We start from the raw sequence: 14,950 nt of genomic DNA, 5'->3' as shown, positions 1-14,950 counted from the left end.
CTGTACCCCAGCACTTGGCTGCATGCAGAAAGTCACTGAAACTTTAATTAAAAAAAAAAAAGTCCCTACTCGAGGCTAATAAAAGGCTTTTACTTAGGTCCAAGGCCCAAAAACCTGTTGGGGGGTGGGGGGGAGGTAGCTACCTGAGGGGACACAGCCCTGCCCTAGGCCATTGCCAGGCGAGGGCTGCTCCGGCGTGGGCCTCAGCAGTCATTGGCCGAGCGCCGGCCTTGCCCGGGGCCAGGCCTACACCGACCTCGGCGGGAGGCCGAGGATGCGGTGTCTCCCGCCGCCGGGCCCGGGCACAGCGAGGGCCGACCGGCCCGGCTGCGGAGCCCCGTTCCTTCCCCCCAGCCCGCCGCAGTGGCACCGTCCCGTTCCCCCCCCCCCTCCTCCCTCTGGGAATGGAGCAAGCCGCCGCAGCGACCTCTGCGCTCGGAGCCTCGGCCTCTGCGCATGCGCCCGGTGGCCGGCCCGTTGCTAGGCGGAGCGCGCGGTGGTAACGGCCGCCGGCCTCGCTCTCCCCCCGCACCGCCGCGGCGGGGACCCCCCCCGCCCCGCCGGCCCCAGGGCCCGCCGCGGGGGTCCCGCCGGGGAGCAGGAGCGTCGGCGGTTCGCTTCACGTCCCGAGAGCTGGCGTCCTGCGGCGTCCCCTGCGGTAGCCCCGGGTAACCCTATGGAGAGGGGCCTGCGGAATGCCATAGTCTTCAACGCGTCCAAAGGAGAGGCTTTCACTCTCGCCAGCAGCTACAAAGCCCTGCGCAAAAGGCTTCGCGGTAACTGGAAGATACAGAGGTGAGGGGCAGCTTTCTGAGTAACTGCCGGCAGCTTGCTTTGAAGCGCTGGCGTGGGAGAGAAGCCGCGTTTCTGTGGTCTGAGGGTCCTTTGGAGGCAGGGCCGGAGGCGCGCCGAGGTGCCTTCTGTCAGCCGGCCCAGGCTGTGTGGGTCCACCTCATCTCCGAGGGAGAGATCGGCCCCTGCTGAGCGAAGAGGCTAGGATGCCTCATCCTCACCACTGTGCAGCCCCGGTGGGCAGGGGCTCGGGCACCTGCAGTCGGTAGAGAGATCCTGAAATTTGTGTGTGGTCTGCATCGAATACCCAAATAGCCTTTGGGAACGTGTACTGTAAGCTAAGATCTCTCTTTTGCATTGATTGCACTCTGTGGCATTAGCTATAATTTCACTTTTGGATGCTGTCCGTAGCTCTCTGTCTTTGGAGCTTCCAGCTATCTTATCTGTGGAAGAGAGAGCACGTTAAGTTACAAGGATGAAACTCCTGATGCAGGTTTTTGAGTCTATCTTGATGTACAGTTTGGGATAAAAAGGAAACAGCTGTTGTGCATGTGATATTGCCTGCCTGTCCGCTACAAAATGTGCCTAGAGCAAAAAGAAAAAAAGAATAAGAGCTCCTCAGGTGCAAAGTTTAATAGCAGCTGTGACAGTTTATACCAGTTCTGGATCTGCCGCAGTACCTTGTTAGAGGGGCTTTACTATTCTGTGGGTTGAAATTTGTAAGGATTATTTTTGCTCAAGTTGTCAACTTTAAGCCCAGATAAAAGGATGCGAAGTGATTGAAGTGATTTGCTTTGTGTTTATTTGCCAGTCCTTTAAAGGAAAAAAAAAAAAAAAAGAAAAAAATTGTGGTTCAGGACTGTATCCAAGAATAACACATCTTTATTAATCTTTTTATAGCTTAAAAGATGAGATCACATCTGAGAAACTGTTTGGGGTAAAATTGTGGATTACAGCAGGGCCAAGAGAAAAGTTCAGTGCTGCTGAGGTAAGAAGTCAATAATTATTTGCAAATTAGTTATGTTTTCAGATTTGCTTACTGCAAAATAGAAAAGAACAACATAGAAGACTTTGCAATAGTACTGCTTTTGAATGAATTTACACCAACTGAAATTTGAATGCTTTTCTCATAGGATCAAGTTAATTGCAAGCAGGCAGAATCAGTTACCTTCCCTCATCTCAGTATAACTTCCTGCAGTCTTGTATGTGGCTTTTTTCACATGGATTTTTTCTGGAGCTTTGTTGTCTTCTAGTTTTCAGTTCTGAAGAAATTCCTGGAGGATGGTGGAGCCATCCTGGTGATGCTAAGAGAAGGCGGAGAGTCACGATATGGCACAAATATTAACTTTTTGTTAGAAGAATACGGGATCGTTTTCAATAATGGTAATGGTTTATTCATCCATTTTCAGCAAAATCTAAAGAATGGGTTCAGCCTTTGTAGATATAAGCCAAGCAGATCTCTCTAACAAAGTACCTTTTGGTCTAAGAGGTGTTTTTTCTTGAAATCTACATGTACATGGCAGTGTAATACTGGACCACACCAAAGGCTCTCCATGGGCAGAGTACCTTGATGACAACTTAGCCATCTCCATTCCTTTGCTGTGGTTGTTAGTTTTAATGGTATTTACTAACAAAAATTAATTCTAGTGACATTTATTGGTTAAAAAGCCTTTCATTTAACACATTTTTCCACATGTTTTAATGGATTGAATCAATTCATACTCGCCCTGAATAAACAGTGGCACTTTTCTTTAGCAGACCAATAAAATGCCATTCATTAGGTTTTGTACTGCCAATGTGAAAAAACAAACCCAAAACAACTGTGTCTTAGTGTACATAAAATAGTTTTAGTGTCTTTGGTGGCATTTCTAGACTATGCCTTTTTTTTTTGTATCAACAGTATTCAATTAATCATGCTGTTGGAAGATGTGTAAAAAAAAATTGAAGTTGTAAAACTTGATACATATTCTTTTAACTGGATCTTTTTGCCTCTTCTGCTTTGCAGAAGACACAGAGGTGTGCTTATTTTTCATATTTTTATTTGAAATTGCAAATATATTCCTTTTCTAAATATGTATGTCCAGAAGAAAATGGTAGTGGAGGCTAATTTGAATTCTTTTGGGAGCCACATGCCAGCTTTGTGGTGTTAGAAGCAAACACTCAGGGAATCCAAGAGCTAAACTTATTTTTCATTGCTATGTGTAGCACCCTGATCAGCTAAAACGTAAATTTCTTTATTTTTTTCTTTCTTCAAGATGCTGTAGTACGAAATGTGTATTACAAGTACCACCACCCAAAAGAAGCACTAATCTCTGATGGAGTTTTGAATAGGTAAATATTTGGGGTATATAAATCTTTACAGTAAACTCTTATAATCCGTATTGTTTTCAGTAAGTTTTGCTTTTCAACATCTTGTAGGGGAATCAGTGAAGCTGCAAGAAAAACAGTGCATGAGACAGCAGATGAAGATGGAAGTGGACATGACTCACAGTAAGTGTCTTTCTTTGAGGAAGCTGATATGAAAAGATTTAGGATAACTTGGAATTAGCAGGTTTGTAATCTAGCAGGAGTGTGTTGTGCTTGTGTTGAGGTTTTCTAATGGATTTCTTATGTCAGCTTCTTCCTCCTCAGGGTTGTATCTGGAAAGGAGAATCTGTTTAGTATTGCTTGATAACCAATGAAGGAGCAGGAGTGATAGGTTTTGAAGGGAATTATTACTCTCCTGATCAGATCTTTTTTGCCCCTAGTCTGTGGATTTTAATTTGATTAAACAATGTAAATATGAATAACCTCTAGACAGTGGGTGGTCTGGCTGCAGGCATGAGCAACCCTACATCTTTTTAAAGAGTCTTAATCCAGGGTAAGATAGATGTTTATTGCAATTTTTAGCTTTCCATCCCTCTGTGCTGCAGAGGAGTAAAAAGGCATTGAGAAGAATACAGCTTTTCCATAAATAACTATAAAGGTTCATATTCTTCCTTGAAGCTAGTTTTTAGACTAATAAATGGCCATGTGGCTGATTACAAGGAAAAATTTAAGTGTAAAAACATTTTGTGTAATTTTGCTCCAGAATATACATTCATCTGTGAGTTAAATATGCCTGCTCTTCTCTCAGATACGGAAGTGTGCAAACAGAGATCAAGAGTTTTCTTTGTTCCTTATTTAAGACAAACTGTCAACCTGAACCTGTAGAAAGAGACTGGAGTGTTGTTACAATGATCTGAATTTTCAAGAGGATGCCTCTTGGCATTCCACCACCAGTGCACAATTACAGTTTGCAGTTTAGGTAGACTGAGTTTTATAAATATGTCCAGCCTACTTGATACATGCAGGTACTTACAGAGTTTCTGTATTTCCCGCAGAGCTCTCACTTTCGTGTATCCATTTGGTGCCACACTGAATGTGATGAAACCAGCAGTGGCTGTTCTGTCAACAGGATCTGTCTGCTTCCCGCTCAACAGGCCTATTCTTGCTTTCTATCAGCATGAGGTATGACTCTGCATGTGACAAGCCATGCATTCTCCCCCTACCCCCCACAAAAATTGTGAGCGTATTTTTGGGAATACTTACATATCCGCTTCTAATTTTGATACATCTGCAAATTCCAGATGAGCCTAGTGACTCCTGCCTCCTTTTATGGAAAACTTTGCCTGGGGTCAGAGGAGAATTAATTTGGTGGTCAGCAAAGATTATATATTTGTTTAATTGACAGATGGATATTTTCAGTTCTTCTTTAAAGTTTGAGGGTTTTTTTCCCCACTGTTTTAGTGATCATTTAGTAAGTAAGATTATCGTTGGCTTCATAAATACGCCATATTGAGTTAAGGAAGAAGTCTGTCACCTTGGCACCAGTAGATTTTTATATGTTATCTTACCCATCCAGCCCACAAGCCCACAAAGGATTAATATTGTTAGTGAACATAAACATGTTAACACATTTTTTACTATGTAGATGAGTTTCTAACACTACTGTGTTTTTCTGATATCTTTGTTAGGAAGGTGTTGTTGTTTTTTTTTCCTGAGGATGCCCAACTTCATCCACCCACGTTGTAGCTGAAATAAACTTTGTAAATCAAAGATAATACAGCAGCATGAGGTGAACTTAAAAGTACACTTACTGCTTGCATTTTATCTGCAGCTGTCAGGGTAACATATAATAAAATCCCGCACAATATTTGCCCATAGATCCAGTGGACCCATAGACCCGTGCCTAATTTTGCACCCATGATAATAGTGAAATTACTTGCATTAATGATAGAGTTGCCTTTTTGTGACATAAGTCATCTAAGTTATATAAAGCCTTAACTCTGGGTTTATAGCCTTGTTGGTTGGTGTTCTTGTTTCAAGACTGTGCCTGTTCATATGGGGTCTAATGTGCTTCACGTAATTGGTATGGAGAGGAGTGTTTTCTTCTAAGAATTATAACAACTAAATTATGCTGTAAGTGAAATCCATATAAATTGCTTGCACCTCCATGAAGTGTTTTGCATGGGTTAATCACTGAAGTGTAATAGGTTTGTGCAGTGGAAACCATTACACATCATACTGATAGTTCTTCATTTGGTATAATACCATGACATAAATGTCAAATAGATGGCATTGTTTTTCCTATGTAGCTCAAGGAAGTTACAGACACAAGGGCAGAAAATTAAGCCAGAGACAGAGGTTGTCTCTCAAGCAGAGCAGAGAAACTTGGTAGAAGGAAAACAAGATGTCTTGGAGTGAAAAAGAGATACAGTAAAGAACAGCAACAGAAAGTGAAGGAATAGAAAGTACGAGCAGAGGATGCTGCCCAGTTATTCTGTTGTGGGTAAAGCATGTAGAATTCAGGTTAAAACCTTGCAAAACATGGAGGATGAAACATCAGAAATTTGTTAAACAAACTGGAGCTTTGTTTGATCTATCTTCAAATTCGTTACAGCAGTATTCATGGTTATATTATGCTTTGAGTTTCACAGTTGGTGCAGGGAGTATTACAGGCTATCTTGTTCTGTTGAAAACGTAACTATTTCTTATGTATGTCCTTATGGATGGATTAAGGGGTAATCTTAGAGAAGAACTCCAAAGATGTTTCATGAATGCATTTTCATGCATGTTTAATTTAGCTAAATTAAAATGTAATGACCTGCATATTCTGCATTTCAGCTTTCAAATAATAAAACCAGCAAACTCTTCTGTCATTAGCTGACATGAATATGTGCAGTATTGACATGCATGCATGTCACTGGCCTCTATGTTTACATTCTGAATACTGAAGAACAGGTTGCAGAAAGTTAATAAAGCATTCATTTCACTTAATTCTTTTTTACTTGATTGAAAAAAGTGTTCTTTTTCTGCAAAAATAACCTAAGTGCAGCTATTGTTGATGATATTCTCTGTTTTTGGGGTTTTTTTTTGATTGCCAGTCAATTATCTGTCTACTCTTACGAAATGCAGATCAGTATTTTTAATAAATTTATGAGCCTTAAGAGCATATATACTTAAAATGCTGCTGTGCTCTTGTGAGCTTGCCAAGTTCGAAGCTGCTTTTGCCACTAGTTATTCCAAAATTTTCTATTTCTTTAAATCGCTTTGTAATTAGACAGCATTACCAATTGCCTCTAAAACTGTGATCTGGAAGGATTTTTTGCTGTATTGTATTCTTTGTTGATAGAGTCAAGGTGGAAAGATGGCAGCGCTGGGATCTTCCCACATGTTCAGTGATCAATATTTAGATAAAGAAGAAAACGGTAAGATCATGGTAAGTTTTTTTTTGTTTTGTTTTGTTTTTTTTAAAAAAACACCTTAGTGGATCTTCACAGTGCTTACAAAGCAATCCAAGCTTATTAGCTTCATCGTAGAGCAAGACAGCTATGAAATTGATTCAGTATGGAGATTCTAACCCAATACTAACATCCTGAGGAATTTGTTAAAGCACAACTAACAGGAAAGAGTTTTTAAAGATATAGTTTATTATTTATGTTATAGGACTCTGAAAAGCTTTTCCTAATTCTGTTCGCTGCTTTATTGTTACTGATATTTAAATATTAAGTAGGGGGTTTTTTTGTCTACTACTTTTTCTTAGCTTCTTTAGTGCTTGATTATGGCTACTGATTAATAATAAACCTTTGCATATATGGTTTCTGATACCTGGAGATTGTAATGCACTTTACAAAGTGCAGTATGTAACACTGTTATGTGTAAGAAGGGGAGTTTCCTGCTGAGGTGTTCCTGAAAGTATGCACGTCATGTAAAGTATGCTCATTGTCATGATTTATTGCTTCCATATGTAAATACAAATAAAGTTTGTATTTTCTCCACAGATATTCTTTGATTTATTACCCATTTTCTTCTTTTTTGTCATGGTCTGTTATTCAATAGATTTAATATGAAAGTTTAAGCATAATATAAGATTACTTGGTCCCTCCTGAAATTAAGTTTCGCCTTTCTCCAGGATGTGCTTTTCCAGTGGCTCACAACATCAGATATCCATTTAAACCAGATGGATATGGAGGACCCTGAGGTAAGAGAGATCCATCACAAGGAGGTAAATAATAGTGTGATCTAGCAGCACCAGTTTGGGCAAACTGTGTGTTTAGCACAAAGTGGTTAACAGCTAGATGGATGCTGTTGTTGCAGACCCTTTATTCAGGGTCTAAGATTGAGCAGACAGGTAGATTGGGCATCAAAAATATTGGTATTGTATCTCTCAGACTTAGATTGCTATTCATTATCAGATTTCATTTGTGAAAGTCTCTTTCCAATTTGCCCATGTTTATGAGATCATTTGCTGCTCCAGTGTAGAAAGTTTGCACTTTGCTCTGAGTCCTCAGACAAGAGGACTGTGAATGAAGTGAAGGCAGATTTTCTGTAGATGAGTAGAGATCAACCTGTGTATCAATTTGAGTTGTTTTTTTAACTGATGTATCAAACGCTGTTTTTATTTGGAAATACTCTATGTGATAAAATTGTGTACTCTGTGTGCATAAAAAGAACAACAGTCTTGCACAGTTGACTAGTAAGCTATCTCTCTTAATTTTAAAGGATTAACAGAAATCCAGATACAACGTCCATATGGTGTGTAGGTTTACAGCTAGGAGAACAGAGTTTTCACAGTTTACTAATCTAGTAAGCTGCACTGCAAAGGGTCATACCTGGTAAAGAGTGAAATAATTATTTCTAGATGAGATTTTAGGTGAGAGAGAAACTAGAAAGGGACTATGTAAATGGGTTTTTCTTTTTAAATCATAGGTGTGTCTATCTGCGTGTGTTTGTGTGTTCAGATTTCAGACTATACCCTGCTCCCAGATACAGCTGCACTGTCTGAGCAACTGCGAGTCTGTCTGCAAGAAGGAGACGAGAACCCAAGAGACTTCACAAAGCTGTTTGATACATCCCTTTATCAGCTGGATACAAGTGCCCTCCCTTCAGTTATCAAGTCAGCAGCTGTGATTTATTTATTCATTTATTTATTTCCATTCTGTATTCTGCATTTTCTATTTGTGCTTAACTGTGTCTGCTTATGAGCAGAAGGGACTGAGCTGTAGGCAGCATTCTGAATATGGATATACCAGAAGATTGATTTGTATAGTGTGACAGTGATGTTTTTTCTCGTTTCTTGTCTTAACTGTAGTTCCTGACATTGTTTTTTCCTTTTTTTTTCTGACTATTGCTGATTCAGTGAACTAATATTTTTAGTAGGATTGTATGCAGTGATGTTGGGCACTTTGAGGAGTGATAACTGAGAGCTGGTTGTTTTTCCACTTTTGAATTACTTGCCATTTACTGAAGCTGCATTTTGTTCATCTTTGCATTTCCCAATAACTGTGTCTTGAGATTTATCTGCTACTCAGTTTTACCAGTTTTGTATCACTAGCAGCTTTGTCCCTCATAACTCATCTGTTACCCAGATTGTGTGTGAACACTCTGAATAATAGCAGGCTTAACAGAGATTCCATGAAACTACACTCAGTTGTGGACACTCTTTCTTCTTACTTTGTATTTCTTGTATTTTACTGGATGTGAATTCATAGTGGGATCTCCCTTCTGATCCTGTAACAAATAATTTTTTAAAATAGCTTTTGGTTATGGGCTTCCTGAAAAAACATTTTGAACTGGAGCACTTTTTCCTCATGCACGTTCATCCGTTTAAAAGTTGCTTGAAGAATTGAGGTGTGACTTCTTTCTTTTTTATCATCTTGTTCTGGTTTCAGCTGGGATAGAGTTAATTTTCTTCCTAATAGCTGGTATAGTGCTATGTTTTGAGTTCAGTATGTGAAGAATGTCAATAACACTGATGTTTTCAGTTGTTGCTAAGTAGCGTTTAGACTAAAGTCAAGGATTTTTCAGCTTCTCATCTCTAGCCAGCGAGAAAGCTGGAGGGGCACAAGGAGTTGGCACAGGACAGAGCCAGGGCAGCTGACCCAAAATGGCCAACAGGGTATTCCATACCATGTGACGTCACATCTAGTATAGGAACTGGGGAGTGGGGGCGGGGGATCACCACTCGGGGAGTAGCTGGGTGTGGCTGGGTGTGGGTCGGTGGGTGGTTATTGCTGTTGTCATTTTATTAGTGTTATCATTATCATTATTAGTTTCTCCTTTTCTATTCTATTAAACCATTCTTATCTCAAGCCCTGAGTTTTACTTCTTTTCCCGATTTTCTCCCCCATCCCACTGGGTGGAGGGGGAGTGAGTGAGCAGCTATGTGGTGCTTAGTTGCTGGCTGGGGTTAAACCATGACACATCTTAATATATTTACCTATCATTATTTTCTTCTCTGTCATAATTGTAACTAATTTGCTCACTGTAGAAGTCAGTTATTATTGATACATAGGTCTCTGGGATCCTTCTAAAATGAGGCATCCCTTTTTTTTTTTAATGCTATGACTGTGCATAATGTTGTCCCTGGTGTCTTCAGAAAAATTCATCTTTATAGCCTGCAAGTGGAAATGGATGTTGTATCATTTCTTCTCTCATATACTTTTTCTTTTTCTATGCTGCAGAGCTTATGAACAGCTGAATGTGAAACATGAACCTCTCCAACTCATTCAGCCTCAATTTGAGACGCCACTACCTGTCCTCCAGCCAGCTGTGAGTAATCTCCTTGCTAATACCATGCACAGAGAACCCTTCCATTTCATGTAAAACCTCTGTGTGTCATTTCCATAGTTCTTTCAAAAAAAAAAAAAAAAAAAAGTGAGAAATGCTGTGGTAATAATTAATCACTTGGGAGTTGAATACATTGCAGGGACTATCTTTTAGGAAAGAGCACTTATTTACACTTAATTCTTATCAACAGCGCTTGAAAATGCAGCATCTGTTACCACAGCAGAATGCCTTATGTATGTAAGCCTTCAGCCGAGTAGCTGCTCCCAGTCCTGTGAGGTGCTGGTTCAGCCTTCGCTGTGAAAACAGAATGTGGTATTTCAGAAAGCGGTGGTGGTGTAAGTAATACAGGGGAAGAGCCAGTCTGTCCCACTCTTCTTCCATCTCCCGTATCCTTTGGGGAAGTAGAAAGTGGAGTGTTGATCTTTTACAGCAAGGGCTGACCAAACTTTTACCAGCAGAAATTTGGGCTGGCAGCAACACCACCGGTTACGGTGATGTCAAACTTATTTCGAAAAGGAGGTATCTTTGATTTTTGCCATCATGGCTCCATCCTACTTTACCTTAGCCATCAGAGAAACAGTACTGGGATCGTTACACCTGCAGGGGTGCAACTGAAAGTAGTGTCTCATGGCGCTGCTCTTTAAAAACCCAAGTGCAACTTGTGGCATAAGTGGTGACTGCATGAAAAAGAAAATAATCTTACCAGAATTAGTGGGAATATATTTCCAAGGTGAGCTGTTATGGTGAACTTAGTACCTCAGGTATCTCAGCCATCACCTGGATCTCATGGAGCAAAACTAAAAACAAACTGCAAATGCAGTATGTCTAGTTGTGATGCTAGGTGATCATTCTGGCATACTCATGACCAAACTCTTTTGGAATATTCAGTTATTTTTACAAATATAAATGGAACTTTTTAAAAAGTGTACCTTTTACTGTGGGCTTTGAAGTTGTTTTTGACTTTATAAAAGGTGTCTTCAAGTCCAGTCTAAGTCCAAAACTGTTGTCTGAGAGATCTGTAAAGTGTAAGAAGAATGTATGGCAATAAACCGTGCTAATTCTTATCTTCAAGGTTTTTCCACCTGCTTTCAGAGAATTGCCTCCTCCCCCTCTGGAGCTGTTTGACTTGGATGAAACTTTTTCCTCTGAGAAAGCTCGTCTTGCAGAGATTACAAACAAATGTAGGTGAAGCAGACTGATTGTTTAGACATTTATATATGAAGTCCAAATATTTGGAGGGAAATTGTTATATTTAGTTTTAAAACATGGGCCTCACTTATGAAAATCCACTACTCTCATCCTGGGCCAAGAAATTGGAATGCCTTGGAAATTGATAACATGACTTTACGTACCATGACATTTATTTTGTTTGTTACATGACATTCTATTATGTTTCTGCCTGCTGTTTCCTATATCATGCATAAATTGCTTTGCGCACTCTTGCTGATTTATTTCACATCTTTTTATGCTTTGAAGTTAAAATGTTCGGATTAATCTAAACACACCTTAACCTCTAACCAAGATGAGTAAGTACCAGCTGCAGGAATACATCATGGCTAGTCCATTGAACTTGCTTATAGGACTTAACCTCCCAGAATGCCAACAATAAGTGGAGATGTGTAGTAAGTTTTTGCCCAGCTGATACAGATACGTGTGATATTCAACTGCCTTCTTCCCTGGGATGCTTGTTTAGGTACTGATGATGACCTCGAGTTTTACATACGAAAATGTGGCGATATCCTAGGAGTAACAAGTAAACTCCCAAAGGAAAAGCAAGATGCCAAACATATCCTGGAGCACATCTTCTTCCAGGTGGTTGAGTTTAAGAAACTGAATCAGGTATTTTTAATAACAGAATTACAAGTAAATAGTTGGTAGTATCACCACTGAGGCTGATAGATCTTTGTAGCAGCTACACTTGTCGCAGGCAAGAGGTACAGCAATGTGTTAAGACATTTGTGTGCAATAAATTAGACCAGCAAATTGTGATCCAGAATACTTATGACTGTTCATCTGTATAGAATGTGTAGTGCTCAATTTATTAAGTCTCTCATTTATTTTAATGGGGGGATTAATACATTGCAAGTGTAGTTTTGGTAATTTCAGCTAAATACAGTTCATTAATGGTGCATTGAGTAAAAGCAGCATGCCCTCATGAATGTTCACAGTGCGTGGTAATGCTACAATGTAGATGTGAAACCAGCATTTTTACTCACAACCAGTACTGTGCTGAAATAATTCTTCATGGTAAATTTGATGCTTCAAATTCTGTTTGGAGCATATTTGCAGATCACCTGTTTTTACTAACAAGTTTTCCCTTTTTCTCAAAGAGTCTAGTTAAGACAAAAATCTGACATTTCTATCCTATTGTTAAAATTCTTTTTTTTTTTTTCCTCCCCCCCCCCCGCCTTCTCTTCCCTTACATAAGGAGCATGATACTGACACAAGTGAAGCTGGATTCCAGAATGGTAACTGAGACCTGGCTTTCCCCAGTTTGAGAGAGACCTTTTAGTAAAAAATACTTTCCATTTTTTTTTTTCAACCTCTGTGTTCAGCATATTGATAAGGGCCATGTCAGTAGTTCACTGAATGTTTGGATCATTTATGTGTAGTAATTTGGATAATTAATGCCTTTTGAGGAAGTGCTTGTAATTTGCAAGCACTTCCCAAATAATTCCCTATTTTTCTACTTCCTTATTGAAACTGTAATTTTGTAATATATGAATAAAAAATCTTGTACTAAGAAAATGTGGTTTGGGTCCCTCTTCCTGACTCTAGTATTTATTTTCTTGTAGTAAGGCTTATTGTGGGTTCTCCTGGTGTACATGTAGTCCTTAGTTGCACTGTGGGAAAGATTGTTATTTTGGTTTGTGAACTGTGGAAAAGAAAATACAGCCATAAATACAGGAGCTGCTGAAAATATGCTAGACTGTCACCCTGAGGCAGTCTCCTTTTGTCTCTCTGCCAAAGTGAACCAAGGAGAGGTGGGTTTGTTACTGTAGAAGGAGAACGTTTCTTCCGAGGGAGGGGAAGAATTGAAATTAAGCAATAATGACATTGTTGCAGATAGCTGCCTCATACGAGACTGGAAATACATAATTTTGAAAAGAAGGGACAGTATTTGGATGATAAAGACACTAAGATTTAATGGATCATTATTAAGAAAATGTGATACTGTGCAGAAACTCAGGAATATATTTACTCACAGTTATTTGGTATCCCAAATTCCCAGAGATAGTGAGCTAGGTAATGCACAAGAATGGAAATTCAAGTGAAATTCATAGGCCATGAAATGTTGAAGCTCAAGGCGCAGCAAAAATAGAGCCAAGGGTATGAGTGGTGAGAAGAAAAGATGACTTGTCAACATCATTAACACCGTGTGTCTTTGTTGCAAGGACTTTTTTTTACATCAACACTGAGACTGCACTTTGACATCCAAAACGTTTTGTATTTAATCTGACACCCAAGCTGTGAAACTTAAATTATTCCCCCACTCAAGCCTTCTGTGCAGCCTTTGTGACACCTGTGCTCTGCCATTCTTTTCAACGTCAAAGCTGCTTTTTCCAAAAGATCTGTTCATTTTTTATCCCACAAAAAGTAATTTCATTTTACATTGCTTCATGTTTTGGATGCCAACTTGACGCAGGTTTTTCTAAAGGAGGTGTCCCAAAGCGCCTGCTAAGTTACTGACCAATTGAGATGTGCTAGTATAACACTAGCAAAGTGGTTGTAGCTCTGCTTACTCTGCAGACATGCCTTTTTCACAGCAGCATGTTTGAAATTTTTCATTTCTTCCTCTTTTGCTTATTTTTGCTTAATGGCATGGTTGTGTTTATCACAAAGAGTACTTTGTACATTCCAGCTACAGATTTACACAATAAGCTTAATCTTTCCTCTGCTGTATCAATACCAATCAGTCAACCGGCACAGACTGCAGTTGAACCAAACAACTGCGTGATCCTCTTCCTAATTATAGATCCGGTTTGTACTGTTCTATGGTGTTTATACTTCAAACTGTAAATACTTTCCGGGTCCTTTTTCTGAGTTGTTTTGTCACCTGTTCCTGATGTTGTAACATGGTTTAGAAAAGTCACCTGAGCCTCCAGAGAATACAAGCAGCTCCCTGTTTGCTGTTTATCTGTAGTGCCACTCTGACAGCTGAAGCGAAAGAACAGATTTTTCACTGAATGGATGTGGGTTTTGGGCCATAAGCTGTGAAATACATGTAGAGGCAATAGCCTTGCATCCCTCTTTCAAAGATGTCCCTTTGGCCCTCTGAAAGTATTTAAACTGTTATTTTGTAAATAGAAGTGCTTGCTTTGGCCATGGGAATATGATACACAAAGTTTAGGGCTGATTCATTGGCAGAATTTTGAAGGAGTACAAGCAGGTGAGGGTTTTAAGGAAGTGAGGCTAGGCCGTTGAAAGGTTAGACATGCAGCTAGCCACGGAGTTTATGTATTTAATGAAATTATTGCTGCAATTCACAGAAGTTGGGTCCAAGCAACTGTTGCTGCTTTCACTTTTTTTTTTTTCTCTCTGTCCTCTCATGCAACGGGACTTCTCATCCCTCACTCTATCCCTAAAAGAAGAGGGGGGAGCCTATATTGGTTCTTCAGCAAACTGTAAATGCCTTGGAAAGTGATTTTAACAAGTAATTCTCCGTATCTTTGTGTCTGCTGTAAGTAGTGATGGGAAAGGGAAAAAAGGAAGGCGACCAAGTGGCTGTAGAAGGTGGGAAGCCCTAACAGGAGACCAAGAAACTCTGAGGTGGAGGTGGGCTCGTTTCTTCCCCCCGCACCCGACCAGGGTAGGGGAGTTACGGAGCAAACCGTCCCTGCTCCTCTGCCTGTCGGCGAAGACCCGCGGTGCTGAATGCCTCCGGCTGGGAGGAAGATTAGAATCCCGCATAAAACGAACCGCGGGCGGGTGACGCCGCCGTGAGGCGAGGGGGCTCCCGGGAAGCCGCTCTCTTCCCCGCTGCCCCCGACGAGCGGCGCCGTGCCGCCCTGCCGGGCCCCGGGCCGGGCCGGGCCCGCCGCTCCTGGGCTGTTTTTCTCCCAGTGTG

General features: G+C 40.5%; 1 protein-coding gene across 1 annotated transcript; it reads left to right on the top strand.

Annotated features, from left to right (window-relative positions):
* The first annotated feature begins 548 nt into the window (after window positions 1–548).
* Window positions 549–12,618, top strand: IFT52 (intraflagellar transport 52). Its single transcript, XM_049816988.1, has 13 exons — window positions 549–795; window positions 1,693–1,780; window positions 2,046–2,175; window positions 3,048–3,123; window positions 3,211–3,282; window positions 4,155–4,281; window positions 6,446–6,532; window positions 7,226–7,294; window positions 8,055–8,209; window positions 9,777–9,864; window positions 10,955–11,063; window positions 11,576–11,721; window positions 12,311–12,618. Exons 1-13 carry the CDS (start codon window positions 677–679, stop codon window positions 12,356–12,358), a joined length of 1,314 nt encoding a protein of 437 aa, XP_049672945.1. The 5' UTR covers window positions 549–676; the 3' UTR covers window positions 12,359–12,618.
* The last annotated feature ends 2,332 nt before the right edge of the window (window positions 12,619–14,950 follow it).

The sequence above is a fragment of the Accipiter gentilis genome, chromosome 14 (genome assembly GCF_929443795.1).
Source record: "Accipiter gentilis chromosome 14, bAccGen1.1, whole genome shotgun sequence".
NCBI lineage: Eukaryota > Metazoa > Chordata > Aves > Accipitriformes > Accipitridae > Astur > Astur gentilis.
The sequence above is the reverse complement of the archived record's forward strand: the minus strand, read 5'-3'. Positions and strand labels throughout refer to the sequence as shown.